At 39.5% G+C, this 27,640-nt stretch overlaps 1 protein-coding gene across 4 annotated transcripts; it reads right to left on the bottom strand.

Moving 5' to 3' along the window:
* PRC1 (protein regulator of cytokinesis 1) lies at window positions 1-25,877 on the bottom strand. Of its 4 annotated transcripts, none has more exons than XM_075207821.1 (15): window positions 25,723-25,876; window positions 18,274-18,406; window positions 17,853-17,975; window positions 15,805-16,035; window positions 15,486-15,656; window positions 15,239-15,388; window positions 14,056-14,203; window positions 13,789-13,925; window positions 13,236-13,331; window positions 12,687-12,833; window positions 12,353-12,463; window positions 11,783-11,890; window positions 11,018-11,203; window positions 6,103-6,143; window positions 1-292 (listed from the first exon to the last, which is right to left on the bottom strand). In XM_075207821.1, the coding sequence occupies exons 1-15, from the start codon at window positions 25,731-25,733 to the stop codon at window positions 232-234; spliced, it is 1,854 nt and encodes a 617-aa protein (XP_075063922.1). In that variant the 5' UTR covers window positions 25,734-25,876; the 3' UTR covers window positions 1-231. The 4 variants fall into 4 exon arrangements, with proteins under 4 accessions (XP_075063922.1, XP_075063924.1, XP_075063925.1 ...); XM_075207825.1 differs by having other exon boundaries at window positions 206-292; window positions 11,095-11,203; window positions 25,723-25,877; XM_075207823.1 differs by lacking the exon at window positions 6,103-6,143.
* Window positions 25,878-27,640: the final 1,763 nt, after the last annotated feature.

The following is a 27,640-nucleotide window of genomic DNA, read 5'->3' as shown; positions in this document are numbered from 1 at the left end:
TAAATACAAACTATCATTTATAACCAGTATTTTACACCTTGAAGCTAACTAAGGTTGTATTAATATATGTTATAGAGATGAAATGACAGTGCAAAATCAGCATGAGCTCAGGTGCAGATTCCCCATCTAAGCAGAGTTCATATACCGCCGAGTGGCTATGGGTGCAGAATGTACACCTGCCGTTGTGTCCATTGCAGTAAGTATCCTTTCTCTGGACTGGTTACGTATTGGTTATGGTAGAGTTAAGGATTCTAGGGTTGGGGTTATCTCTTGTAGCTTTTGAAAGTTCTCGCTGCAAAGGAAAAAAAAAATATGCATTATTACCAATTAAATGAAAAGAAAAACCAACCATCTTTGAAATACTGAGAAATGGTCGTTAAGTAAAATTTAGAATGCCAGTAGATTAGGATTAATCCATTTTCGCGCTATAAAAAAATAAATAAATAACCATTAAGGGGCTTATGTGGCATCCGACATAAGTTTGAAACAGAAGCGCAAAAACACCCTTTTCCAAAATGCGCATGCGCAGAAAACAGCAGCATGTCTCAGTCTGCATACAGACAGACCTATCTTCCAGTTGCACGTAGAGAGACGTAACAGAGGAAGGAAGGTTTGACATAGCCCAAGTACAGTAAGGGCACATTAACATTTGTTACAAGCTATTTAGAGTAGGAAACAGAGATACCTCATAGGAGGTGTATTGTTGTGCCTGCGTCCCCCTAATACAATTGCTGTAAAAAAAAAAAAAAAAAAAAAAAGGGTGAGCAGCCCTAGGATTCCAAGTCCAGATTGTTTAGAACTAAAGATGACAACGGCCTTGGTCCCAACCTTCTGATTAACTGAGAAAATTAAAAGGGTCAACTCTACATAAGACCCCAAATATCAATGGACATACTAGACCGTTAAATTGTTTTATTTCCCATTTTTTCAAAGATGCAGGCAATAGCAAGAGGGAAACAAGGAGGTTAAAGTGAACCAGGAAGGCGTAGTAAACATATGTTTAATATGCAATTCTACTTTTCCATTTGTTTGGGACATGGAGAGTAATTTACCATCAATGCTCAAAAAGGTGCAATAAGTCTATATGAATAAAGCATAACTTTGCTTTTATCATATAACATGCACTAGACATGAATTGGTTGATATGGTCTTAGTGCAGTTATACACCTTTCGGTAATGCTAGTAAAATAACCTCCATTGTCTATTTAAACAGAGCAATCCAGGAAAAGCTTTAAGATCACTGATGATTTGCTGCAATAAAAAAAGAAATTGACAAGACAGTACAGCAATGGAGGATGTTAGAGCATGTGACAAATCTAAAAACAAAACACAACATTGGAAACAAGGGTGCAACTCAGCCTATATGCCCCTTTAAAGTCCATAATTTATAGAGATCATCAAGACATGTAGCCACTAAGTTGCATGTTTACACTAGTCATAATTATGTGGCATACTTCACAAAAAAAATACGTCATTGACCTCATTAAGAATCAGTCCCTGAAAATTTTGACATCCTTCATCTCCGTACCTTGCGAGGTCTCATGAGCCACAGTAGCTAGGATGGTAGCAGACAAGGTGGGGGAAGCCACCCATGAGTGAAGATAGCACTATATGTGGGACAACTAGCAAGCGGAGCCACCACATTTTATACATTTACTGGTAACATAATGCAATAGACACCATGTAAACAACATGCCGAACAGTGTGTTGTCTCCCAGGTGCTCGGGCTCGGCATATTGCGGATCGGGTGGACAGATTGTTAGGAGGGGCTGGGAATGACTCAGCGGTTTTGGTACATGTGGCACCAATGACCGAGTTAGAGGAAGAAGGGGTGTCCTAAAGAATGATTTCAGGGACATAGGTCGCAAACTTAAGGCAAGGACATCCAAGGTAGTATTTTCGGAAATACTACCTGTGCCACGCGCTAGTCCAGGGAGGCAGCGGGAGATTAGGGAGGTTAATGCGTGGCTAAAAGATTGGTGTAGGAAGGAGGGTTTTGGATTCTTAGAGCACTGGGCTGATTTCTCGGTCAGTTGCCATCTTTATTGTTGTGATGGATTGCACCTGAATGAGGAGGGGGCTGCAGTGCTAGGGGAGAGGATGGTTAGAAGGTTGGAGGAGATTTTAAACTAGGCTCCGGGGGGGGTGGGGAGGGGCAAGCAAGTATTTATGGGATAGACATTGAGAGTAGTGAGGAGGAATTTAACAAGAGTCAAGAGGGTGGAGGGAGGGGGAAGGGAAGCACAGCCGATAAAGAGAGGCCCTTTTTAAAGCAAAAAGAAATACCTAAGGGAGGCAATAGACTTAAGTGTATGCTTGCAAATGCAAGAAGCCTGACAGGTAAAATGGGGGAGTTAGAACTAGTAGCAATGAATGAGCAGTATGATATTATAGGTATTACGGAGACCTGGTGGGATGATACACATGACTGAGCAGTCAACTTGGAAGGCTATTCTCTCTTCAGGAGGGATAGGGTAAATAAAAGGAGAGAAGGAGTATGTCTTTATATTAAGCCAGAATTAAAACAAAGTATTCAGGAAGTTATATACGAGAATATTGGTGATAATATAGGAGGCATTGTGGGTGGAAATATCCAAGAGAGGAAAAAGTTCAGAGACATTGCTGATAGGGATATGCTATAAACCTCCAGATATTAGTACGATTGAGGAAGCCCAACTTCTACAGCAAATTGAAAAGGCTACACAACTAGGTCAAATTTTAATTATGGGGGATTTTAAATTATCCGGACATTGATTGGAGCACTGAGACCTGCGGTACAGCTAGGGGAAATAGGTCTCTGGAACATGTAATGGTCTTTTAGCGTGCTCAATTAGTAGAGGAACCAACTAGGAACCGGACTATACTGGACCTAGTAATAACAAACAATGTAGTTGTAATATCAAATATTTAAGTAAAGGAGCACTTGGGAAACAGTGATCATAATATGGTCTCATTTGAAATTAGTTTCCAGAGCAACGGTATAAGGGGTCAACTAGGACTTTAAACTTTAGAAAGGCAAATTTAAAATTTTAATATGCTAAAAAGGAGTCTATAAAGAGCATAGACTGGGACAAAGCCTTTGAAGGAAAAAATACGGAAGAAAAGTGGGCTGTCTTTAAAATGTTGTTGGAAACATACACGTATAAGTTCATTCCTATGGGAAATAAATGTAAAAGAATTAAGTCTAAACCAATGTGGATAAATAAAAAGGTAAGGGAAGAAATGCAAAGGAAGAAGCATGCATTTAAATTGTTTAAGTCTGAAGGGTCAGAGGAGTCCTTCCGTAGGTACAAGGAATGTAATAAAACATGCAAAAAGGAAATTAGATTGTCTAAATTAGAAAATGAAAGGCACGTTGCAAAAGAAAGTAAGACAAAACCCTCAAAAAGTTTTTTAAGTATATAAATGGCAAAATGATTAAAGATAATATAGGACCCCTAAGAAGTGAGATGGGTGAATTGATAAATGATACTAAGGAAAAAGCAGAGGTATTAAACACTTTCTTTTCTTCAGTATTTACCAGAGAGGAAAAAATGGCAGGAGTAATACATAAAAATGGAAATGAAACCATGCCATTAATTAATACTTGGTTGTCAGAGGAAGAAGTCCAAAGGCGACTGAAGAATATTAAGATAAATAAAGCTCCAGGTCCAGATGGCATACACCCAAGGGTCCTTATGGAGTTAAACTCGGAAATCGCTATTCTTAATTTTCAGAGATTCAATCTCATCAGGCTCAGTACCAAGGGATTGGTGAATAGCAGATGTGGTGCCATTGTTTAAAAAGGGGACGAGATCACAACCAGAGAATTATAGACCTGTAAGCCTGACATCAATAGTGGGGAAACTACTGGAAGTTATTTTAAGGGACAGTATTCAGGATTACTTGGTATGCAATAAAATTATTAGTGGGAATCAACATGGATTTGTGAGGGATAGGTCATGTCAAACTAATCTAATTAGTTTCTACGAGGAAGTTAGTGGGAACGTAGACCAGGGCAGGACAGTAGATGTGGTCTACTTAGATTTTGCAAAGGCCTTTGATACAGTGCCACACAAGAGGTTGGTTTACAAAATAAGGGAACTGGGTCTAGGAATCAAAATTTGTACTTTGATCGAAAACTGGTTAGAGAATAGGGAACAGAGAGTTGTGATAAATGGAACATTTTCTAATTGGTCAAAAGTCATAAGTGGAGTACCTCAAGGTTCCGTGCTGGGACCACTCCTTTTTAATATATTTATGGTTTAGAGAGTAAAGTTTCTATTTTTGCAGATGACACTAAACTCTGTAAGGTAATAAAATCAGAGCAAGATGTAGCTTCTCTACAGAGGGACTTAAATAAACTGGAGGATTGGGCGGCCAAATGGAATATGAGGTTTAACACAGATAAATGTAAGGTTATGCATTTAGGGATCAAAAATAAGAACGCAATCTATAAATTAAATGGAATTAATTTAGGAGAATCTATAATTGAAAAGGATTTGGGAGTGCTCATAGACAGTAGACTTAGCAATATTGCTTAATGTCAAGCAGCAGCTGCAAGGGCAAACAAAGTATTGGCATGCATAAAAAGGGGCATAGATGCAAGGGAAGACAGTGTAATTTTGCCACTGTATAAATCGTTGGTAAGACCTCATCTTGAATATGCAGTACAGTTCTGGGCACCACTCTATAAAAAAGATAATTTGGAACTAGAAAGGGTTCAGAGAAGGGCGACAAAATTGATAAAGGGTATGGAGTCATTAAGTTATGAGGAAAGGTTAGCCAGTTTAGGCATGTTTACTTTAGAAAAGAGGCGTCTAAGGGGAGATATGATTACTAAGTACAAATACATTAGGGGTCAATACAGAGATCTTTCATGGGAACTTTTTACCCCAAGGAATATACACAGGACACGTGGTCATCCCCTAAGGTTAGAGGAGAGGAAATTTCACAACCAGCAAAGGGGTTCTTTACAGTAAGGGCAGTCAAGATATGGAATTCATTGCCAGGGAAGGTTGTGATGGCAGATTCAATAGATATGTTTAAGAAAGGGTTAGACAAATTTTTAGCGGAAAGGTGTATCCAGGGATACGACCGTTAATTTAAAATGGAGGATAGTAGTGGATATAGGGTAAAAATAGGACTGCAATATTGAGTCTGGGGGGATTTTCACAATTGAAACAGATTGGCGGTTGCTTACTCTGGATTAATTTCAAATATAAGTGCAGGATCGCAGGAGATCCAAAATAGGTTGAACTTGATGGACTGGTGTCTTTTTTCAACCTCATCAACTGTGTTACTATGTTAAATAATCTCAAATTCTTTATAACACCCACTTCCAGTGAGACAGAGGTTTGAAGCATGGGCCAGTTTCCTGATCTGTTGGTTTTATTTAATTTTTTATGTTAGACAAGCCAGTAACGTACAAAGGAAAAACAAACAAGAAAACTGTATTAAGATATTCATACCACCACAAACAAACTGTTAGAGGAGAAGATGAAACAATATTAAAACAAATATTAAACAAGGCAAGTCATGTTAAAAGTGTGAATGCACAAACATTGTTAGAAATATCACAGCAAATAACCAGCAAACAAAAGCAAGTTGTTAAAACAGCAACACAGTCAGGTCGAAAGTCATTCTGTATACCTGGTCTCTGTCTACACTGGTGATCAGAAATATTAATATATTAAGAGTGGAAACTACAAAATAAAAAGTGCATAATGTTTCTGTGAAACGTGCTTTCAATGAAGAAGTGGCAGATATTTGGGGGTTACTTTAAACAATGAATAGCTAGGGGTAAATGTATGAAGCTCAGATTTCTGCAAGTTGCCAGAAAATCGGCGACTTTGCAGAGGAAATTTAAAGTGACAATGGCTTGTAAATGCAGTCGCCGATTTCCGGCAACTTGCAGAAATTGGAGCTTCATACATTTACCCCTGGAGGATATGGCTCTACAGATTCCAATGCTGTCAACATTCCCAGTGTGACTGCATACAGAAGAGTGAATTTACACCACACCCGACAGCTTGTAGAAAACAGTAGCTTGGAAAAGCAGAGCACCCCTAAGATGAATCCCAAATACATGCACCAGTTATTGGTTATGTGGTGAATACAGACCTGGAATATATGGATGTGGAGTCAATGTGTGTAGAATCCCTCTATAAACACAGAATACGGGTGAAAACGTAATCAGATTAGCCAAATCGAATTTTGAGCACATAAAATATTGGCACCTCTCACATATTCAATGTTGCCTACCAAAGTTTAAAGGGGGAACAATATTTATTTATTATGATCAGTGTACTGTAAAACACTGGCAATGTTTTATTTGTGACAATTTATTTGTATACGAGATTTGGCATTTATACATGTATGGTGTGCTTCTGTCCAGCAAAGCACACCATCATGTATCCTTCTGGCATCTCCTTTGCCAATGCAGCCAATAGGAACCAATGATTCCATTAGCTTGCAGTGGAATCTTGGGATAGGTACTCCTGGCTTGCAGAAGAAAGCAGCAACTGCAGGCAGAGACTAGATTAGGCAACAGAAAGTAGTGATGTCTACTCTAAATGTGATGGTTTCTGTGGCTGCTAGATACAGCTCTCCTCTAGAAATAGTTTTACATATTATATGTCTATTCAAATCTCCATTACACAGTGATGTCATGGGAGTGAGACTCTTGTCAGTTCTTAAGCCTCACACTGCCATGACAACACTGTAAAATGCAGCTTTAGAGACCATTCTACATAGTGCATACTGTTTCCAGAGAAGAGAAGCATTTATATCTAATCCATATATTTGTTTTAGCTGTACTCCTTCACAGTGAGTGTGTACGACATTATCAATGAGCAGTAGCAATCTGATGCTTTAGATCAGGCCTGTCCAACCTGCGTCCCTCTAGATGTTGTGAAACTACAAGTCCCAGCATGCCCTTCCAGCTATCAACAGGTTGTCTAATGGCAAAGCATGCTGGGGCTTGTAGTTTCACAACACCTGGAGGGCCGCAGGTTGGACAGGCCTGCTTTAGATATTCACCAGTCTACCCTCTCAGCAAGTTCTCCAGGAAGCATAGCTAGGAGAATTGCATACAGTAGCAACCTCAGCAAGGTGTACAACAAATGGTGAGGGTAAATCTATTTGCTCCTACTGTTTATACAGCTGCTACCAAATCATAACTTGCGAGTCGATTGTGACTGGAACTACAGGCCGTTAAACATGACAAAAATGTGACAAAGATATCCAAACATTCCACCCCACTTCAGAGGTTTTCAGCCCTGCTGCTGAGGGGTCAAAGAACATGATAAACACACTTTGTCAAGCATTTTTTGAATGTTTATTATTCAGTTCAGTGATTCATAGCCTTTGATATACCCGAATGTTAAAATGGGATTTTTGTACTTACATTAAATCCTTTCCTCAAAATCCTTCGGGGAACACTGGAACCATGGGGCATAGAGGCACAGGTAAGACTTGCAGAAGAAAAGATTATCTAGCGCACCTATGGTGGGCGTTCTGTGTCCTCCAATGCACGTTGAGAAAAGGATGCAACGCAAGTACAGAAATACCACTGTCTCAAACAGAGAAAGGACACTGGAACCACTGGTACCTTCCAAAGCTGCCCCTATTGTAGGGAAAGTTCTGAAGTTGCAAAACCTTCCGTCCAAAACTATCACTCCTGTATGCAAAATCATTGAACCTATAAAAGACTTTGCAAACGTGTGTACAGAAGACCAAGTAGCTGCCAGGCACAGCTACTCAGCAGAGTCCCTACGCAGCGCCGCTCAGGAGGCACTCCTCTATCAAGTGGAATGTGCCCTTACATTTTCTGGAACAAGCTTCCTCGCCACTATATATGCCAGCCGTATTACAGAACTAATCCATCTAGCAATAGCTAGATAATAATCCAATACCTTAGCCATAGGCCAATATTTTTATTTCTTTTTTGCGCATCATATAGGGCAAATAAGTTAGGTCTTTCAAATCTTTGAAGTCCTATCAAGGTAGATCCAATAAGAGAAAGTACATATCCTCTTCAGAGAATCAACTCTGAACTGATGTCTATAAAAACAGAAGTAATAAGGCTAATTTAAGCTAAAAATCCTACATTTCGGACAGAAATATAGATTTTCTATATTATATGGTATTTACTAGCGGAGACCAGCTTTCTAGACTTTAGTCTGGTCTCCGCCACGCTGTCAAAGGCCTCTGGCCAAATGAGAAAAATAATAACGAAACAGTCCTTGGCTTAGCAGGTCCCGACTTAGCAGCGAGCCTGTCATGGCGTCTGACTATTTTGAGCACATCCATGTACCAGGATCGTCTGGGCCAATCTAGTACCTCAAAAATCATCAAAACAACCTCTTTTTAACTTTTTTTGGATCGAGCAGTAACGGTTCACTTTGTGGTTCAACCGATATGCTAGCATGTCAACATCTGTTTGACCCATTTCTCGATTATCTGTATACACCTACAGCATTCTCCAGGGCGTAGGACATGCGTGCTGGGGAAGTCCGCTTCCCAGTTCTCCACCCAGGGTATGAGGACTGTTGAACTTGCTGGAACATTTAGTTTTGCAGAGCGTATTATGCGGTTTGTTTTTCATTGTCAGGAAGCTGTTGGTGCCCCCTGCTGGTTGATGTATGCCCCCACCATAGCATTGTCTGACCATCTTTATTTATAGCCTTTCCCAAGACTAGAGAGTGCTTTGACTAGAACGTTTACCACCACTTTTGGTTCCATAACATTGGTGTGGAGCAACTCCTCATGAGAGTGCAGACTCTGAGACTCCCATAGATTGTAAGCTTGCGAGGAGTGCCTTCTTACCTATCTGTATGTATTTAGACTGTAGACTCAAACCACCAGAGTAGTGACAGTGTTGCTTTTGAAGACAACCTAATAAGCCAACTGGACAAATTACTACCATTTCATTAAGAGGTTGATCTGAAACTCTCTTAAGTGGCACAGAGCAAATTGTACCACTCCAAAAGGGTAGGTAGTCATTACTGCAATGCTGAACTGGCCGATACAAGTAACAGCGACAAAATAATTCCGATGACCGTATTGTAGAGTTTGTAAATAGTGAATTACAGATAAAGTGAAACAAAACAATTTCGGAAAGCATGCTATCAACCACGACTGTAGAAGAACCCAGCACTCAGAGTGGTCAGTTTAAAGAGAGACAGTTACATTCCTAGTGTTCAAGGGGCAACGTGAGGACCTGCCGGCTCTATAACGTGAAAGAATTTGTAAAAAACCACCAGAACCAGCTCTGGAACAACTTTTTTGTGAAATAACAGAAACATGAAGACTAATGCGAACGTGTAGTACACAATCAACAGGAAGAGGGTTACAAAACATACCACACCGACAAGTCTCCAAGGCTAAGTAGTGGAAATACAAATATTTCCCTGTCTAGGAGATATAGAGAGCAGCCATCAGATTTTTATGCGAGAGGAAAAAGTCCTTCCCCTTCTCGAGGCCATCACTATCTAACACACAGCCATTCAAATTAAAACTGCTCCCAGTATAAAATAGTGCCTATTTAGGATGGCAGTTTTACTATTTTGTCCCTCATTCGCCCATATTACAGCAACTTAGGCTTTGCAATGACTAAGTGTGCAAATTCTGGTGTCGGTACCAAACATAGTGAACTCTTCTCAATCACCTCTGTGGGGAGAGAGCAGTTCAATCACCGCTGCTGCAGCTCTGGAACACAGTCTTGTGCCAAGAGGCTGTATGCCATTTAGGGAGCAGTTTTCACAGATCTGCGGTCACTACCTATCTAGGTGAAGAGGTTACTTATTTTCAGAAGGGCAGCAAGGCAGAAGCCTAAGGTCACTAAACACTTAAGTTTTTTAATTAATGAGAAACTTCAACCCCATTGCTGCTAAGGCTTCTCTCACCCCTGTGCTGAGCAAGTTTGGGTTCATCACATATTTATTTAATGCCTGCTGATCAAAAACAGACATCAGGCAGTAAATTAACAAGGATACCATTATTTGAAAGAGGGGACTTCCAAACTTTAAGTGCCAGGTAAGGTAGATAGAGGCTTTAAAAGAGCCAATCCCTGTCCCAGGTATTTCCTATAGATTTTAATAGGCTATGTGCATGCATGTTTCTGTGACGCACTAGTGCACACAAGCTTCTAATGGAGCAAAGATTCCATTCCTTGGGCAGCATCACAAAACTCAGATCGTGGTGATCTGTAGGTTTTCTTAACCCCTTCAATGGAGAGGACGAGTGGGACTCAAGGGTTTAATTGGGAAGAATTGTAGTTATTTCAAAAAGTCCATTCCTATGCTCATTAAAGTGGTTTTACTCCTTCATACAAACAAGGGACAATCTCTGCCACATTCATCACAAGCAACTTTTCATTTATATATAGGACTAGTACTAAAAATCAGGACCAACTTATGCATCCTGAATCTGAATGTTCACCATATGCAGCAATTGGGCCTCATAACTACATTAAATTACTTTTGTAAATTATCTGCACTCTAATTCTTGTGGTCAGGCTCAAGCAGTAGATTCACATTTCAAATGTGACATGCTTAAGTAAAGTGTACAAGGTAAAAATAAGAAAAGGAACAAAAACCGTACCCTATTTGCAAGTTAATAGGTTATCCCAGGGTCATAAGAGACGGCCCTATATGAAGTTACAATGAGTTCCTAATATCATAAAAGAAACAGGTCCCATGTTTTATATAGCAGCGCATAGAACTGTGATGTGACTTCAAATATCCCTGGAATTTACATTAGGAAGTTATTTACTTGTTACAAGGCTAGTGTCACATGAACATTTTGAAGCTGAAATAATGCAGTTTTTGATTTCTTCATTTTCCAGTCCAATATAAGACCAGTAGAATCTAAGCAGAATGCTCATGTGACAAAAACCAGATATGAAATGCTGGTCTTGTGTTTCAAGATCTCCTTTCCAACCGCCTATATCTCTATACTCATGGGGTTCTTATCCCCCCATCTTCCTGACTGTGTGCTGCTGCTTTTTGCGTGTTTCTTAGAAAAGGTGAATTACCGCAAACTCAGAATAGGTGCTGGCAACAGAGTTAACGCTGAGGTTACGCTGGGCAGGAATTGGGAGCTTGCACCCACCGCTCATAGCGGTTCCACTTAATTGGGACACGTTCTCCTTATTCTTCTCGAGCATCCTTGACTGTGGAGTTTTGAACACCCTGGTTGGAGTCCGGATAGGCAGTCCAGGCTAAAGGAGAAAGTAAATAGACTGAGAATATAATAATAATAATAATAATAATAATAATAATAATAATAATAATAATAAATAAAGTTCCAATGTGGAGTAATTGAGATGGTAATTACTTATAAGTGCAGATGGCCCTGTCTTAACTGCACAGAAACTAAGAACAAGGTGTCTATAAATGTGTATATATACATACACATACATTATATACACATACATTATATATATATATATATATATATATATACACACACACACATATATACACACACACACACATATACACACATATATACACATTATATATATATATATATATATATATATATATATTATACACACACACACACACACACATTATATATATATATATATATATTATATATATACACACACACACACACACACACACACACACACAAAACCAAGAGACTGCCATTATTCTTAAAAGTTTATTTCTAATGTCTAAACTTTGATAAAGCCTACTGCACAAGGTTTGTTAAGGTGAAAACAAGCAGGTTATGAAGCCAACTGTAGTTCAAAGGATTTCATGCCTTGGTTAAACATCTGCCATTAACTGACCTTGCCTCCACTAGGGGGTGGGCGTGACACAGGAGAGTGGCATAGTGTCCCACTGAATGCAGAGCGTAGTGTGTTGTTGGCCGAACTGGAAACACATGTGCTATTAAGCTAAGGGTAAAAAAAAAAAAAAAAAAAAAAGCAAGCAAGTTAGCGGAAAGAACAGGAAGATAGAAACAACATGCACATGCAGGGCATTACTTTTTAGTTTATATAGATTGAAACAAATAGTATTTACGAATATAACTGTTGAAAAAAATGGAACAGAGCAGGGATTCCAGTGGCAACCAGATTAATGTAGAGTAAGCACAGATCAGCTTCCCTGTAACATCAGTGCTGAACATCTCCAAGGAATACAAAAAGGATTAATGTAAAGGGGGGAGACTGGGAGTATAACTAAATTCATAATACAATGTGTCCTCCGATAGGGGAGGGAATAGTAGAGCATTTCGAAAACAGACAAACCAACAGTTTGTTTTATTAAGCGAGAATAACCATAATACAAAAATTGCACATGCTATATAACAGTACATAATAAACATATGGTCTTGAGAAGTGTAGAGTAGAGCACACCTTGCGCACTTTACTAGGTGTAGTAGTGCCAAGCACTCTTCGCTTATTAGGGGTTTTAGGAGCACTTCCATAATACATCTCTTCCTCTAGCTGACGCGACTTCTTGATTAACTGCATTAATTGGAAACAGCAAGTTAATTATTTTGAAGAGCAAATGACCGTAACACAAACAAGACATGGTAACGGTGTGCTTATCATTTTGGACAGCAAAAAGCTATAAAGCAGATTGTGTTGCGTCATGGGTTTTTCTCTGTACATTGGACACCCAAGATCACCAAAACAGAAAGAAAACAAGAAGTGGCATTTTGAAGTGTAACCACAGTTTAAGACTTACCCTCTCTTGTTTTTCCCTTTCTTTATCCAAATTAAACTGTTTCCATTGCTCTGCCACATATTCCATATACTTCTTGCCATTCACAAAGAACTCCTGCTCTTGTTCTCCTTCCCACGCTGCTATGCGCACTCTTAATTCTTCCTCTAGCTACAATGAGGACAAAATAAAAACATCCAAACAATGATATCCATCTATACACATACAATCAACCGTATATAGGGCAATAGGGCAATGTTTTTCAACTGGGAAGCATCACCAATGGAAATATATAGTAAAAAAGATAGTTAGACTCCAGTATAAAAAAAAATGTACCTTTTAATTTGTGCTCTAAAGAGGATTGACGTTCGATCTTTGTCCAGGATCATTATTAAGACGAGTATCTTGAAAGTGATCCCAGGCAAGGATCAAAAACATCGATCCCTTTTAAAGCAGAAGTTATGCTTTACTTAAATATGTGGTGCAAAGCCACCTGTCATTACTAGCATATATTGTAAAATGTTATAATATACACACACATTGACTTCTGACTAATATATTTATTACAGATACCTTTGGAAGCATTTTTTGCAACTTTGCGCGCTGCTTTTCTTCTTTTAACAGATTACCCCCACGGTTTGTGAACCTATTTGGGTCCGTTGCCTTTCTCTAAGAACAAAAAGAATAAAATACAAGAAAAGACAACAATAAAGTACCGATGATGTAAGGCTGTAATACTATAACTTTACAGATAGGCTGTTTCTAATTACCCAACAGCTCTGTACAGATGGGAGAGGGTTTATAATACGTAGACTGCTCTTCTAATATATTTTATTTGTGTTCCACAGTCGCATCTGCAAATGCTTTATTCTTTCCATACATGCCGCTATACAACCACGCACCCAGGTGATATAATCTGGGGTTTGGCAGCATCTGATAGGGTATTGAATGAACAGTGCCAAGTAAGGACAGGTAGTTGTTCAGAATCATGAATGCCACCTGGCTTGTTAACAGCATTGGAGGAGTTTTATGAATGATTTGGCTATAATGCATAGGCCACTTTTTAGGGGTAAAAAAGGTGCGCAATTGTATGGTTTGCACTTTATAAAATAACCTGATTACTTACATCATGCTCTAGAAAGAGATGCCAGTTCTCCTGCCACTTTTGTACTCCTTCAAACATCTCTTTGTGTACCTCATAGTATTGCTTGATGCGGTTGATTTCAGTGTCATGGAGACAAAGCAGGTCTTCAGTGTAGTCATCTGACAAGAGGCAATTAGGTTCTAATTAGGTTGCATTAGTGATGTAATAATTGCACAACACTGCAGAAAACTACCAGGTTTCTATCAATTTATATATTTGGAATGAAAGGAATCTCTTAAAATTACTCACCATCAGAAAATGGAGCAAAAGCTTGTCTTTGCTCATTGCTATAAAAACACTTGTCCCAGTAGTTTGATAATTCTGTCCGAATTACTTGAACAATATTTTTAATATTCTGGAGCTTTAGCTCTTGAAGACGATCCACCTCATCTTGTAACTAAAACAAATGCAAAACAAATGTTTACATACTATAGAAAGAAATACATTTTTTGGGCTGAACTATATTCAGTCAATCACCTCACTAGGAACATTGCCTCAGTGAGGTCACTAGTATTTATTCAGACAGTATTTAACCTATGGGTCTACTTTAATGGCAGTTTAGAAAATGAACATGCTGTACAGCTGACTGCTGCATTTCCTTTTCTAGGTGTCCCCGCCTTGTCTTACAGACTTTATACTGTGCATGGCTGATAACTGGAAATTCAAATGAACAGGAAAGGAGAGATAAGAGGTGTATATGTAGAGGGGTGGGGGCTGCATTTTTACTGTGATGTCTGAAGAATGTCAAGAGGTCTGCTGCCTAACAGTACTTGTGAGTAAAGCAGGCCAAAATGTGTGTCATGCCCGATTATAATCCATATGAAATCAATTAGATTAATATCAGACACGTGAGAAAATGCAGTGGGGAAGATGACAGCAATAGGCCTGTTTGTACAGTCAACTTTCATCCAAGGACCCAGCAAAGCCAAGTAAAAAAAAAATCCACCCTGGGATCCAGGATTAGCTTCAAAATTCCGTGTCCCATTTAATTTAGTCACCTATGTAACTTGACATTAGTCCGTAAACTGTAAGATGCTTTTGTAAATATATAGGTTAATGGCGTCAATACTTTTACATGAGTAAAAAAAAAAAAAAAAGCCACACATGGATATCATCACTTAACATAACTCCTTCCCAGTATAAAACCTGGCGGAAACATGTGCCGTAGCCCCTCCATTTTATTCAAGCAATCAAATAATACTGCATGTACCAGTCTTGAAGTCATGGATATGTGGTATCATGCATGGTCCATGACAGAAAATACATTTAGTACTTCATATGATTTGCAAGAGGGCATGTACAAGTCAAATTAGTTATCTGGTGATGCAAAACCAAAAAAGTCACGTAAAACGTATTTCCTAATGTCCGATACCAAAAGCAACTTACAATCCACATGAAATGAGCCTTTCCTTTACATAAACATAATGCTTACTGCCTTAATAGTTTTTCCTTTTGATCCAGTCATATGAAGTGCCAAAGCATTCCTCTCCTCTTCAGGAACCTGAAGTCTGTCCCAGAGCTCAAGAATTTTGGACCGTAGTTCTTCACATAAAGATTGATTTTGACTAATCTGTTCTTCTAACTGCAATCATACAGACAATTGTTAATCTATACACGGTCATAAAATCGTGATTGGGACATATTTATAAATACAAAAAAAAAAAAAAACATTCCCTCACCTGAAAAAGAAGTTGGTGCAAAGCTGCAAGATTTTCCTTTGAAAGACAGAAAGCTTCTTCCTCTTCACAAACCACGTCCCTCTCAAAGCTTGTGTCAGGCAGGCGATCCAATTGCTCCATGCACAGAATTATTTGTTTCTTTGTTTTCACAAACTCTGCTTCACGTCGTTCCTGCAGTGCATAGGAGAAATATAAAATGTGTAAAGACTATGTAAACCGTGTAAGACTATGCTTTGTCATAACAAGTTAGCATTAGCAAAATGCTTAGGGAAAAATGTATTGGTATTTAAAAAATAAATAAATAAAAATCTGGAGTAACCTTTTCCACAGAAAGTGCAGCCAAATGCCTCCTAAATTGATCTAGTTCATCCAAGCTTGGAACACGCTGACTGTCAACATAGTAAGGAGATGTGCACAGAATGTCACACAAATCTTGATCACGTTGTTTTAACAGTTTGAGTTCCTGTATTCTTTCCTTTTTCTGTTTCAACATGACTTCCACTCGTGTTCGCAAGTCCTTCTCCAGCTGCAAAATAGTGCTGTCATCTTCCTGAAAAACAGAGAACCAAGTGCTAGGAAACACAAACTCCACCAGTTACTTGTTTGAGCGTTAAAATAAAGAATTTGGTTCCCACAAGATACATGTTTGCACAGCTATACAATTGTTATTAATGGTGAACGGATATGGATATATATTTGCATATCTGATAAAGTTCCACTCTCTTCTTAAAGAGAACAGATAGCCGAGACCAGGGGTGAAATGTATTAAGCTCCGACTTTAGCACATCGCTGATATTTGACGACTGTCACCATATTTAAAATGGCAATGTGTTTAAAGGCAAAACACGCCTTTAAACACATTGCCATTTTAAATATGGTGACATTCGTCGAATATCAGCGATGTGCTAAAGTCAGAGCGTAATACATTTCACCCTCAGCACCCTAAAAGAATGGACTCTCAATGAACTACGAAATCTGTGCACAAAAATGGCCTCCCAGTACTCAATAAATGGAATGAATACAGTTGACAATGTTGAAACATCTAGTCCCGCCCGAATGCATGATCTGGTTTGTTTTTGCAATCGCAAGCGAGCTCTTTGTTCCTCACAGCCGCGCCTCTAGCGCACGCTTCAGCACAATCTCGCATTCACACTACCTGCAGAGGCAGCCCCCCATAGGGAGCAAGGGATAGGAGGAGGCGGCACCAAAAGGGGACCTCTACAGCTCCTGTCATCAAACTCTTACCATGAGACAATTCTCTCGGCGCTGGCTGGCTGAGGATGAGAGGAATAACTGACAGTTAAGTTTAAAGACTTTCCCTGTATCTGTGAATAACTTGATTTACAGCACTGTCAGGGTGCTGATAAGAACATGTACTGTTTGTGATTGGTACAGTCTCAAAAAGGTAACTATGTTAGAAAACGAAACAGACTTAATATATAAAGCTTGCTGTTTAAAACCTGCAAACTAGTACATCGGATCACTTATTTGTCTCCTAAGCGTATGCAAATACTGGATTGATATCTGCATAAAAACACAGGGCGCAGCATAAGAACTTGTCTTTCCTGTGAAATGCCAATGTATATTTACATGTTGGCTTAACTTTATTTCTCAATAGATTAACCATGGAAGAGTCCATATGCGATTGATAATTGAGTGTACCCACACACACACATACATACATAAAAATAATATCAGTGCACCAATAGGGGTAGCGATTTGTATAAGAATTGTTTTAAATGTAATTTAGTATTGTTTTTTGAGTATGTTTTAAATAAAGTTATGTTTTATTGGTTGGATACACAATTGTATTTACGATTAATGGAGCGGAAATGGGAGTAACCTCAGCGCAGTAGTTTGTTAGATATCTTAACATAAGTCTTGATGCTACTGGTCGCATCAACAGTGAAGAGGCTAAATAAAAATAACCTACTCCTGAGGGGAGACAGAAAAAATATGGAGTTCCCTGTAGAGAGGGGGAGGAGTTTCAGAATCAGTGAAGAAAATGTAAAGGTAAAGTGCTAAACTCCTGCATTAGTACCCACATTGGATGCAAGAAAAAGTTTATTATAAAGGAAATGTGCTCCAAAAACACATTTTAAAACCAAACTCCACTCCCCCCAGTACCCATACCTCTGCCATTCAAGACACACTAGGTATAGCTTGCCAGCATCACAGTCATTTGACAAAGGCTTGGTTTAGATTTTGTCCTGGTAGGGGATCAATGTGGTCCCCTTTAACCAGACCATGACAAATACCTTCTTAAACAGCCATCAATAGGTCAGAAGGATATGTCACAAATTAGAATTCATTCTAAAGAACTGCAAGCTGAAGTAATTTCTGACATGTTGAGCATTATTTACTCACTTCAAATGAAGGAAGGTTCAATTCATTGCAAAGAGTGTTTAATTCTTGGCGACAGACATCAATGCTCTTTAGGAGACGTTCTTTTAAGCTTTCCTCTTCATCTATCATCCTTGTCAAAAGAATCTGTCAGGTATAAAAAATATTGGCATTAATAGCGTGACATGCATGCATGGCTAGAAAAACTGGGATTGTATGTATACCTTGGAAAAAAGGCGCCTTAGGAAGTGACCTAATTAAGATGTATACATATATTTAAAACGTATTAAACTGAGGATGCAAATGGAAGAAAGGCAGAACGAGTGCTTAAGCTGTAATTCCTTACTACATATTACAATACAAATAGAGTGCTATCTTTTATTATCGGGGGAAAAAATACACGTGTTTCTCATCTCTCTTATTTCTGATTATTCCAGTTACTTACATTTACATGTCGCTTGACAGCATCAGTCCTTTGCAGTCGTTGGTCTTCTGGTATCCCAATTTCTTCCCAAATATCTCGAAGACGAGCTAATGCAGAATTTAAGCATGCTACAGATTCAGCAGCGATTGCCTCGCTAAAGCAGAGGAATAAAAAACCATATATATTGTCAGAGATTCCATTTTCGTAATCACACACAATTTACTACACACTAAATATATTTATTTGGTAAAAAGGTAATAAGTGCTTTCAAGCAAGAAGAATTGTATGGAGGGGCGGAATTAGTGGCGCTATATAAATAAATGATGATGATGATGCAGAAGAGGAGCAAGGAGGATGTGCGACTCGTTCAGATCAATCAGCCACTTCTGACTGTCCTCCTGCTCACAAAACCCCCATATGCAGTCAATTTAAAGTGGCAAACAAATGGTTTTCAGGGATGGAAGGAGTACATTAGTAACATTTAATGATGAGGTGATAATGCAGCTTTAAAACACACAAATCAAAAACTCCTAAATCAGGCACATTATTTAATGGCACTAAGCATCAAATGCAAATGCCAGGACACTCAACTGATGGGACCCTGAAAGCGATTCTGGTAAAAGGTACAAGTCTTTAAGATGCCACCAGGGTCACTGGTGTAGGATAAAATTAACTCATTTAGGTAGTATATTAAAGCTAGGCTAGCAGACTTTTCCTAAAATTATCACTTCAGTGATAGTTTGTCATTTGTATCTTTAAATGTTAGCAGGCCAATGCATTATACAAATAAAATATTGGCCTGGTTATATAAACTTGTGCATTTGACTATTTAAAGAAAGTTTATAGAATAATCAGTTATTGGAACGAAAGCCAGGACTATAAAACACTGTGTACAATATTTATAATCATACATGTGAAATTTGCATCAGTTTTAAAATCTCATGATGAGATCTCTCACAGAGGAGTGCTTTATGTAATGGGCCAAAGAACATAAGACAAGGATGTAAAATGTCAACAACTGCAGCATACAGTGCCGACAACAGAGCAGTCTATTCAGTAGCCTGGAGTGGGATATAATACAGGAGACCGGCGTAACCATTATAGAGTTCTGGAACCTAGCCATTCAGGTGAAAATTATGTCACAGGTGGGTAAGACACAGGAAGTAATTTAAGGGTGAGGTTGTTTAGACATAGTGAACAAAAAATAAAAATGAAAAACAGCAATATAAAGGGGTATATGTAACAATCCTTTTATTTTCCCCACTACATTTTATTTCCTTGTCACAATAATGACAAATGAAAGATTGTGAATAATTAAAACATAGTTGTTCCAGAACAGCAGTTACGGTAAACTACTGTACCTTCGAACACACACGTGCACCTATATCCTATCTGCTCTATGGTCACTATCGCAAAGTGGGCACTTTGCAATAGTGACCGGAGGGGAGAGTAGGTAAGCTGTGGCAAGGGATCCGAAGATCCGTCTACTGCAATGTTCTCCACATAGGTTTCAATGGCTAACGCCATTGAGCACCAGTGGAACTTGTTAAATCGTGCAAAATAGCAGTACACATAGAAAGCTAGACACTGGGACCACAGCAGATCTCTCCAATATTTGCTACAATGTCCCATAAATAGTTTTAATGATCCTTAAATATGTTCCTATCCCCCAAAACTGCCGTTTCCAGGGGATTTTAATGAAAAATAGGATTGATAAATAGGCCCCAAAGTCACTTAATATAGCAATGAGCCACTATGCTAAGCAGTTATATGGCGTGGCATTGAGGACACCAATGTGGGATACAGCACCATTCTTCCACAATATCAAGTGATGCTATGCTGATGGTGGTGGAAAACACATCTCAGGCATTGTTCCAGAATATTTCATAATGCTCGATTTGTTAACAGAGAAGGACACGACATATGCATATCAGTATCATGCTCAAACCATTGGGCACTTAAACATACTCTGTGGATGAAGGCATTGTTATCCTGGAAGACATTCCTCATGTCAGGAAATAAACGCTGCAACATGGTCTGAAGATGGTCTCTTAGTACCTTTAAGAAGCGATTAGGCATACCTTGCCTTCTAAGCCACGGACTACAAGCAAACCATTGCCAGGAATATGACCACAACATAATGGAACCACAAGGACCATTTACTATTGGAAAGGAGCACTCAGGGCTGTAAGGTTATAAGGGTGGTGTTACTCTTCCACTCATCCCTTTGTTAAGAACATGATGATAGATTACTGATCTGACCATATCATAGTAACATAGTTGATGAGGTTGAAAAAAGACACCAGTCCATCAAGTTCAACCTATTTTGGACCTCCTGCGATCCTGCACTTATATTTGAAATTAATCCAGAGTAGGCAACCTCCCATCTGTTTCAATTTTGAAAATCCCCCCAGACTCAATATTGCAATCCAATTTTTATCCTATATCCACTACTATCCTTTATTTTAAATTAACGGTCGTATCCCTGGATACACCTTTCCGCTAAAAATTTGTCTAACCCTTTCTTAAACATATCTATTGAATCTGCCATCACAACCTTCCCTGGCAATGAATTCCATATCTTGACTGCCCTTACTGTAAAGAACTCCTTCCTTTGCTGGTTGTGAAATTTCCTCTCACCTTAGGGGATGACCACGTGTCCTGTGTATAGTCCTTGGGGTAAAAAGTTCCCATGAAAGCTCTCCGTATTGACCCCTAATGTATTTGTACATAGTAATCATATCTCCCCTTAGACGCCTCTTTTCTAAAGTAAACATGCCTAAACTGGCTAACCTTTCCTCATAACTTAATGACTCCATACCCTTTATCAATTTTGTCGCCCTTCTCTGAACCCTTTCTAGTTCCAAATTATCTTTTTTATAGAGTGGTGCCCAGAACTGTACTGCATATTCAAGATGAGGTCTTACCAACGATTTATACAGTGGCAAAATTACACTGTCTTCCCTTGCATCTATGCCCCTTTTTATGCATGCCAATACTTTGTTTGCCCTTGCAGCTGCTGCTTGACATTGAGCACTATTGCTAAGTCTACTGTCTGCGAGCACTCCCAAATCCTTTTCCATTATAGATTCTCCCAAATTAATTCCATTTAATTTATAGATTGCGTTCTTGTTTTTGATCCCCGAATGCATAACCTTACATTTATCTGTGTTAAACCTCATATTCCATTTAGCCGCCCAATCCTCCAGTTTATTTAAGTCCCTCTGTAGAGAAGCTACATCTTGCTCTGATTTTATTACCTTACAGAGTTTAGTGTCATCTGCAAAAATAGAAACTTTACTCTCTAAACCATCACCAAGGTCATTAATAAATATATTAAAGAGGAGTGGTCCCAGCACGGAACCTTGAGGTACTCCACTTATGACTTTTGACCAATTAGAAAATGTTCCATTTATCACAACTCTCTGTTCCCTATTCTCTAACCAGTTTTCGATCCAAGTACAAATTTTGATTTCTAGACCCAGTTCCCTTATTTTGTAAACCAACCACTTGTGTGGCACTGTATCAAAGGCCTTTGCAAAATCTAAGTAGACCACATCTACTGTCCTGCCCTGGTCTAAGTTCCCACTAACTTCCTCATAGAAACTAATTAGATTAGTTTGACATGACCTTTCCCTCACAAATCCATGTTGATTCCCACTAATAATTTTATTGCGTACCAAGTAATCCTGAATACTGTCCCTTAAAATACCTTCCAGTAGTTTCCCCACTATTGATGTCAGGCTTATAGGTCTATAATTCTCTGGTTGTGATCTCGTCCCCTTTTTAAACAATGGCACCACATCTGCTATTCACCAATCCCTTGGTACTGAGCCTGATGAGATTGAATCTCTGAAAATTAAGAATTCGCTCACTACTCAGAGTCCATAGCGTGTGCACTTTGCACCACTGAACTGGCAAATATGTATTGCCAGATGTGATGAGTGGTTTATGCTCTGTAACCTGCTCTGTTTTGCTCACTACCTGTAAGTACTGCTATTTTAAAACCAACAAGACCTCTACAAACCATACATTTTAAATAGAAGAAATGTTTCAATATAATATCAAACCCACACTAATAATAAGACAATAAAGAGGTTATTCATACAGTTTAAAAATAAAATCCTACTTAATATTTCTAGCTAAAACGCCAATATGTTGAATGAAAAAACATTTAGAAAATATACTAGAATAAATTTACCATTTCTAACATGAATATTTCCTCGGAATCAATATTTATATTCTACATTTACATGACAACATGAAATTGGTATGCAATGGTTAAATTTAGATCTAAGAGTTTGCTGCCCCACCCTAAGAGTGCTTGGGCTAGCATAACCAGATGACATCAATTCATGTCTGGAAAGAAAACTCAGCTTACTATAATACAAAAGCTTAGCTTTGTATGTTATACTGCAGTTAAAAAGGCTAGAATGTATTAAACATAGCTACTCAAATCAATAATCTCCCAAGAATTAGGAGTACATAAGAAATGGAAATTTACAGAAATGGAATTAACCAGCAGGGAAATAAGGAATGAAACCCCAAACTGAAAAATACAAGTGCATTCATTTTCAAATATTTAAAGAAAAACAACAGACGGCATCCACACGATGCGCGTTTGTGATTTATATTCTGGCGAGATCATCATAACCAGGCTTGGTCTGCAAATCTCCGAATGTCATCAACATAGAACACTTGGCTTATACTTTGCTTATTTTCCTTCTTACACCTACAATGACAACATTTATCTATTTTTAAACTACTAGAATGTCTGATTAGTCTAGCTTTTACCTCTGGTTCTATAACATAATATGAGCTAGAAAAGAAAAAACTTGCACATATATATATATATATATATATGTGCTATTATTACGTATAATAACGTATACAGGTTAAAGGTCATTTCTGGCACACTAGCATAAATTACAGGTGTTTTGTCTTTGTTTTTCTTTATAAAATACAATTAATGGAAACATATCCATCTCAAATAAATGGAGCTCTAAAGCAAGATAACTAATAAATGTCTGGGCTGTCAAATAAAAAAAAAAAAGATATATAAAATAATAAGTTATAAGGTAGTAAACACTACTTGAGTGGGGCAATTTAGGGAAAAGACAACAGACACATTGAACAAAAAAATAAAAAAACTCTGTGGCTGGTAAACTGGGTAACATCATCAACATTTATTTATATAGCGCCAGCAGATTCTGTAGTGCTTTACAATTGGGAACAAACTAATAAAACAATGCTGGGTAATACACACAAAAAAGAGATAAGAGCACTGCTCGCAAGCTTACAATCTATGGCTGGTTGCATTTACCTGTCCAATACCATATTGATTGATTGATTTATTTAAATAAATGTACTCCAGGGTGACTCATAGAGAAAAATTATGCCAAATGTAGGAGCCACATTAAACATCAAGGAGCAAGATTTACCATTTAATAACTAAAAACAGAGGCTCGATCATTCTTTGAAGTCACTATAAAACATTATGGTGGTCACACAGACATTTGTTCAACCAACTAGTCATATTTGACTACACTAGCCATTGCACAGTGTGTGGCCCTGTCCTAAATATTATCATCATCATCATCATCATCTATTTATATAGCGCCACTGATTCCGCAGCGCTGTACAGAGAACTCATTCACATCTGTCCCTGCCCCATTGGAGCTTACAGTCTAAATTCCCTAATATAGACACACACTAACAGACAGACTCATACAGACAGGTAGAGACTAGGGTCAATTTTTGATAGCAGCCAATTAACCTACTAGTATGTTTTTGGAGTGTGGGAGGAAACCGGAGCACCCGGAGGAAACCCACGCACACACAGGGAGAACATACAAACTCCACACAGATAAGGCCATGGTCGGGAATTGAACTCATGACCCCAGTGCTATGAGGCAGAAGTGCTACCACTACGCCACCGTGCTGCCCAAATATTTAAAATCTGATCATATTACAGCAAGTTTGTATTTCATCCAAGAGAATGGCCATGTTAGTTGATGAAGATCATCAGTATGATTCTGAGGTCATCTCCAACACTTAAGTAAGAGGGGAGGATGGGATGTTCGGTCAGCACTTTAAGTGTCTGCAGCTTTATGTACTGTGGGTGCCTGGTATTTGTGCAGTTCCAAAGTGCTGTATCTTTCCTCTATGGTTATGGTACACCCAAGGATGCCCAGGTTTTTAACAAAAGTTTACACCAAATTAGAGAATGAGTGAACTATCAAACTAATATTGTAAACTTCTATCTGTTTGTTGAGGGGAAAAGGATCTCCCAGTAAATACAAACCTTTATTTAATCAGCGCATCTCATCGAGACATAATAAGACGAAGTACAAAAACTACATTTAATTATTTGCAAGCAGAGTACAAGCAAGGATATCTGATTTCTCTTTACTTCTAATAGCATCAAACAAGCATACTGCAGCTTCAGAATGAGGGTAAAAATTAAATATTACCTACTTGTCATTAAACACCTGCAAAGCACAATGTACAGTAACAATTGCCTGAAATCAACATAACTGCAAAGTGCACTTGTGTTAATAGTTAGCCAACTACCAGAATTCCTGTACTTGTTTTATCACCAACATAGTCCTTGACAAAACACTGACTAATAATGAAATAAGATATATTACAATAGGATTGTAATATATTTTCAGTATGCAAGAGAAGTTGTGACAAGATGTACATATTATTCTACATCAAGATATAAACAAGCAGTAATACATGGTTGGGAAGGTGACTAACAAGAGGCTGTTGGTATAGTCAGGTACACAGCAACCTGAGACTGCTTCATTTACACACAATAACCAGACCTAAACCTGCTCCCACAACTTTCAGCACTTATTGAATTAAAACAATCAATTCTTTATCCCTGACAGAAACTGATGGAGGGTTTTGGGGGTGTGGCATTGTGCCAGCTACATACAGCCTGCAGGCTGAAGGGCAGACATTCTGCAGCAATGGGGACTGGCAAGCCATGCTGAGACTTGTAGTTCCATAGCATCCAGAGAGCAACAAGTTGCCTGTTCTACAGCATGTGCTTATCTACATTGCTTACATACCACAAGTTGGTGGCTTGACTATGACGTACACACAGCACAAGTGATACACATATTAGTAGCCAACATTACTGTATAGAGATCCTCGCAGCAAGATCATCGTGAAGGTAAAAGCACATTACTTGGTCCCTTCAGTACACACTGTATGTAGCCCTCTGACACAGCACGGGGGTATTTGCATATATTAAAGACTGATTAAGACACATGATAATTATCAATTGCATGACTGACACACACCAACCCCTCCATCCCCCGTTACTGGTATCAGTAGAATCCACTTTCCAGTTGGTGTTTTTGAGCTTCTGCCACTAACTGCCCCTCCTGATAGCTATCGGTTATCCCAGCACCCAGCGAGTTAAAGGTCAGATACGTTAATGATGTAATTATCGTTCACCTTTTCCTCATGGCGACGACAGGACGGCTCCGCTCTCTCTGTGGCGTCGACGGGACTCTCAACCGCTGCAACCGTTTCCTCTCCTCCGCCGCACCAGGCACTTTTCAAATTTGCTACGAAAAAACAACGCTCTGCGGCGCTATTGGTCGGCTGTTGTGACGTCACGTGTCCCTAGGGCAAGAGGTTGGAATGACAGCTTGACAGTGCTCCGCCTCAGAAGGAATACGTGTCTGCGCATGCGCTGTAGTTTCAAAGCGCTTCTTTTCAAGCACTGTCCATCCAATACGAGCCCGCACAGCTGGGCAGACTAATGTCACTTGTGAGAACTGGGTGGATAGTGAATTGCTCGTCTAATGATTTGATTAAAGTCAGGATCATCCTGTAATATATATATATGTACTGCATATGACCTTGTTCAATATTCCTGTTTGAGCACACAAATCGTATTGGAAGCTGCACTGATTTGGTACAGTAATTAAGTGGTACTGCTAAAGGTCAAGCCTCTGCTGACGTTTATTAGAGCAAGCTAGTTAGAACTATGGCTGGATACACATTACAGAAACTTTCAAACGATGCGATAATCGTTTCGATTTTACCAACGACTGGAGTCCCGATCAACATGCTGATTCATGTTACAGCAGCACAGTGGCCTAGTGGTTAGCACTTCTGCCTCACAGCACTGGGGTCATGAGTTCAATTCCCGACCATGGCCTTATCTGTGTGGAGTTTGTATGTTCTCCCCATGTTTGCGTGGGTCTTCTCTGGGTGCTCCGGTTTCCTCCCACACTCCAAAACATACTAGCAGGTTAATTGGCTGATATTAAAAATTGACCATAGTCTCTCTTTTTCTCTGTCTGTGTGTGTATGTTAGGGAATTTAGACTGTAAGCGCCAATGGGGCAGGGACTGATGTGAATGAGTTCTCTGTACAGTGCTGCGGAATCAGTGGTGCTATATAAATAAATGATGATGATGATGATGCGTACACACTATAGATGTTTTACACTATTTAGCATCCGCGCTGTTTTTTGGTCAGTCATAACCATTGTCTCAAAAGATTGTGACTCCATACACAATACATTTATATGGCTTCGCTGCCACAATATGCTAAAATAATTTCAATAAAAGGCTGAACCTCAGCGCCCACAACACCTACAAAAAAAGATTCAGGAAAATGCAATACCCCATCACCATTCATTCTATTGTACACATGGCCGGATTAAGGGGGGGGCACAGGGGGCACGTGCCCCGGGCCCCCCTCTCTCTGAGGGCCCCCCGCCGCCGGCTGGTCGGATCACCTGTCAATTGGTGATCCGATTCTTTTGCGGCTGTGGGGCCCCCTGGCGCAGGCGCACACCCCCCCCTCCCCCCTCACAAAATGTGACAGCTTGCTTAATGTACAGCAGCACCGCGGCTGCTGTACATTCTAGGAGGCTGTAACGGAGCTGCTGCGCATGTGCAGCCGCAGCAGCTCCTAATCCCGGGGCAGCTTCCTAGACCAGAGAGCCGGCGGTGCCCCAGGGGCTGATCAAAGCGGCAATGAAGAGTGTCCAGCTAAACCTGCCAGCCAGAGGCCTGACCAAAAGTGACTGAACACGGGGGGAGGGTCTGTGGGTGACAGGAGAGGGACTGGGTGTCTGTGGGTGACAGGAGAGGGACTGGGTGTCTGTGGGTGACAGAAGAGGGACTTGGTGTCTGTGGGTGTCAGAAGAGGTACTGGGTGTCTGTGGGTGACAGGAGAGGGACTGGGTGTCTGTGGGTGACAGGAGTGGGACTGGGTGTCTGTGGGTGACAGGAGAGGGACTGGCTGTTTGTAGGTGACAGGAGTGGTTATGGGTGTCTGTGGGTGACAGGAGAGGGACTGGGTGTCTGTGGGTGACAGGAGAGGGACTGGGTGTCTGTGGGTGACAGGAGAGGGA

The sequence above is a fragment of the Mixophyes fleayi genome, chromosome 4 (genome assembly GCF_038048845.1).
Source record: "Mixophyes fleayi isolate aMixFle1 chromosome 4, aMixFle1.hap1, whole genome shotgun sequence".
Classification (NCBI taxonomy): domain Eukaryota; kingdom Metazoa; phylum Chordata; class Amphibia; order Anura; family Limnodynastidae; genus Mixophyes; species Mixophyes fleayi.
This window is presented reverse-complemented; position numbering and strand designations above follow the sequence as displayed.